The 2,985-nt window shown below is 54.0% G+C and overlaps 1 protein-coding gene across 1 annotated transcript in view; it reads left to right on the plus strand.

The window, feature by feature from the left end:
• The window catches only part of LOC101622625, a gene marked incomplete at its 3' end in the record, with an annotated part of 92,268 nt that overhangs the window by 86,759 nt on the left and 2,524 nt on the right, over positions 1-2,985 (plus strand). Inside the window, exon 11 of the mRNA XM_012734381.1 lies at positions 1,353-1,700. Within this exon, the coding sequence (XP_012589835.1) occupies positions 1,353-1,700 (348 nt within the window). The remainder of the gene's footprint in view (positions 1-1,352; positions 1,701-2,985) is intronic.

The raw sequence follows: 2,985 nt of genomic DNA on the forward strand, positions 1-2,985 counted from the left end.
GGCCTTGTAGAGCAGAGCTGTTCTCTCCTGTGGTGTCAGGTGCCCTTGAGGTCTCCGGCTGCCTCAGAGCATGTTTCTGGGGCTTATTTTGCTGCTTTCAACTTTCTGTTTTTGAAAATAAGCATCTGTAGTGGTAACTCATAGAGTTGAACTTCCTTATAACTTGCCATCACGTGACCCTTAGCTTCCTGTGTTTAGATCTGTGACCCATGTGGGTCTAGCACCCTGATATTGAGACGCTGAGTAGAGACTGGGTGCTGCAGGCATCTGGCCTCCGGTGCGGGCACCCTGGCTGGGGTGTGAGCTTGTGTGTGGCCCTGACACCGCCTCTCGCAGTCCCGCTGTGAGTGTCAAGTGCACATGGCCCTGAGCTCAGGAGGGCAGGGCAGGCCTGAGGGTGTCTGTGGGGGGAACCCTGCTGTGTGCCTATTTCTTCACTGGGGACCAGTTAGCTGTGACCAGTCAGAGGTGTGTGCTCCCCACTGTCAGCTCCCCCTGCCCAGAGTCACGTGCCTCTAGAGGGGCCCACCACAGGGTGTGCTGATCCTCCCACACCCTGACACGCCTCCCCTACCCTGACACAGCATTCCCAATCCTGACATGGTTGCCCCCAACCTGAAATGGCCTCCCCTACCCTGACACAGCATTCCCAATCCTGACATGGCCTCCCCCAGCCTGACATGGCCTCCCCCACCCTGACACGGCCTCCCCAATCCTGACACAGCCTCCCCAACCTGACACGGCCTCCCCCACCCTGACATGGCCTCCCCAAGCTGACAGTGTCATCCCTGTCTCTCTGCCTAACACTTGTTCGGTGAATTGTGACCTCCTCTGTGTCCCTGTGGGAGCTGTCAGCCTGGTGACTGTGTCAGAGACCAAGCTCATATTCGCTGCCAGCCTGGTATTCCCTGGGCGCCCTGCTCCACTCACTAACAGTGGTGGTCCTCTGGGCAACGACGTTAGGAGTTTTGTGTATAAAACATGTAAGTCGCCCAGGAACTTCTCTCAAATGCATGTTCTTGGGTGCATCTCAACCTGCTTATCAGACCTGGAGTAGGATCCCCACATTTTACATGACAAGGCCTCCTGGTGACTGATCCTGAAGGAGAGAACCATGGAGTTAGAGTGTCTGGAAGGTTCTGCTGTCAGATGCACCAGTGAATGAGGGAGAATTTTCATTTCTGGAGTTTTTGCTGGTTGGTGGTTGCGGGGATCACAGCTGTCACTGCTCAGTGCCCCAGGCCAGCTGTCCTCTCATACAACACTGCCCTGGACTTTCCTCACCCAGGCGATGTGCTCCTTGCTCCGGGTGTGAGCACCGTGACCTCCCTAACTCCTGTCTGTGTCCACAGATCCGTTCTTGGTGATTGCCCCCCCTTATCCCATTGTGGCAGAACTGGGGGAGGACGCCACACTGTCCTGCTCCCTGGACCCAGCCATGAGTGCAGAGGACATGGAGGTGAGGTGGTTCCGGTCCCATATCTGGGAGTCAGTGTTCACCTATCAAGACCGACAGGAGCGACATGAGGAGCAGATGGCCCAGTATGCAGGGCGGACCTCGCTGCTGGGGGAATCCCTCAGTGAGGGGAAAGCTGCTGTGCGCATCCACAAGGTCCAGGCTGCCGACAACGGGCTGTACACCTGCAGCTTCAGAGACGGAGACGTCCATGAGGAAGCCACCATGGAGCTGCAGGTAGCAGGTGGGTGACACGTTAAACATCTCAGAGTCCTAGAGCTTTGGAATTGGGAAAAAATAAGGGCATCGTATTTAGCTTTTCATTTTATTTATGAGAAAGAAAGGATTATTAATTCATGTTTCATTAAATGTAATATACAGGGAACCTAGTACATTTCTGGTCCTGCTCTACACTCTTGGATACATCAGAAATATTATATAGTTCTTGACTCTCTGAGTCTGTATTTGGGAGATAGAGAAATCGTAATTAATAACCAAGGTGGGAATGAAGTTAGGAGTGAGAAGTGATGAGACAAGATACTGAATGGAGCAGGGAAACAGGTCAGGAATGCGGGGCTGGGGCTGAGGCAGGTTACAGTGATGAACACCTGGTAACCCTGGAACAGAGACTCCGGTGAGACAGAACACAGCTGGGCAGGCACTGACGTGTGGGCGCCCCCTTCTCCCCAGCTTTATGTACATCATGGTCCGTCTGAGGCTCACAGCAGAATGACAGATTTACACGGACAGTGACATGACCGTCCCAATAGGTTAAATAGCACCCACCGTCCATATCTATAATAGGAAGAGACAAGAAGCAAAGGAGGAAGCTTTCTCATTGTGGAAACAACCCCTGGAGCGGTCATTTCACAGCTTCTCTCCACGCCACGCAGCAGTGCTGGCTGTAGGCACGTTGTCTGTCACGGGAAGGGAGTGTCTAGGGGAGGGACAGCCGTGTGGGACCTGGGTGAGCGCGTGTTTGGGTGGGATCCGCTCCTGGAGCCTCAGGGCTGGCGGGGGAGAGAGGAGCAGGTGTTGTGAGGTGACACTGTGCCATTACACATGTTGTGGTTCAGGGTAGGGTGGGGAAGGGAGGCTGCCGAATGCTGCCCCCCACCCTCTGACCTGTACCCCAGTTCGTCTATGCATACATGAATAAATCTTTAAAAAAAAGTCTATATATCAATCACCAGCCTCCCCACCTCCCTGCCTTATAGCTCTAGCCCTGTAGGTAACATTCACCAGGATTCTTTGTATGCTTTTCAAAGTCCAGAGGAACAGAACAAACAGATCCGCTGAAGTGCACTGCTCAGGGGAGCAGCGGGTGAGAAAGGAGAGGTCTGCCACACCGTGTGGGTCAGCTCCCTGGCTGGGATTTGAACTCATGCTGCAGTGCCTGTGGCTAGCTTCGTAGTGCTACACTTTACCCATTGTGCCACGAGGGAGGGCCCACTGGTGACTGACATATGGAGTGACGTGTGAGGAGACACAGAAGGTGTGGAGAAACCCTGGAGCCTGTGTGGATAAGA

Source organism: Condylura cristata, unplaced genomic scaffold (genome assembly GCF_000260355.1).
Source record: "Condylura cristata isolate star-nosed mole 26May11 unplaced genomic scaffold, ConCri1.0 scaffold00055, whole genome shotgun sequence".
NCBI lineage: Eukaryota > Metazoa > Chordata > Mammalia > Eulipotyphla > Talpidae > Condylura > Condylura cristata.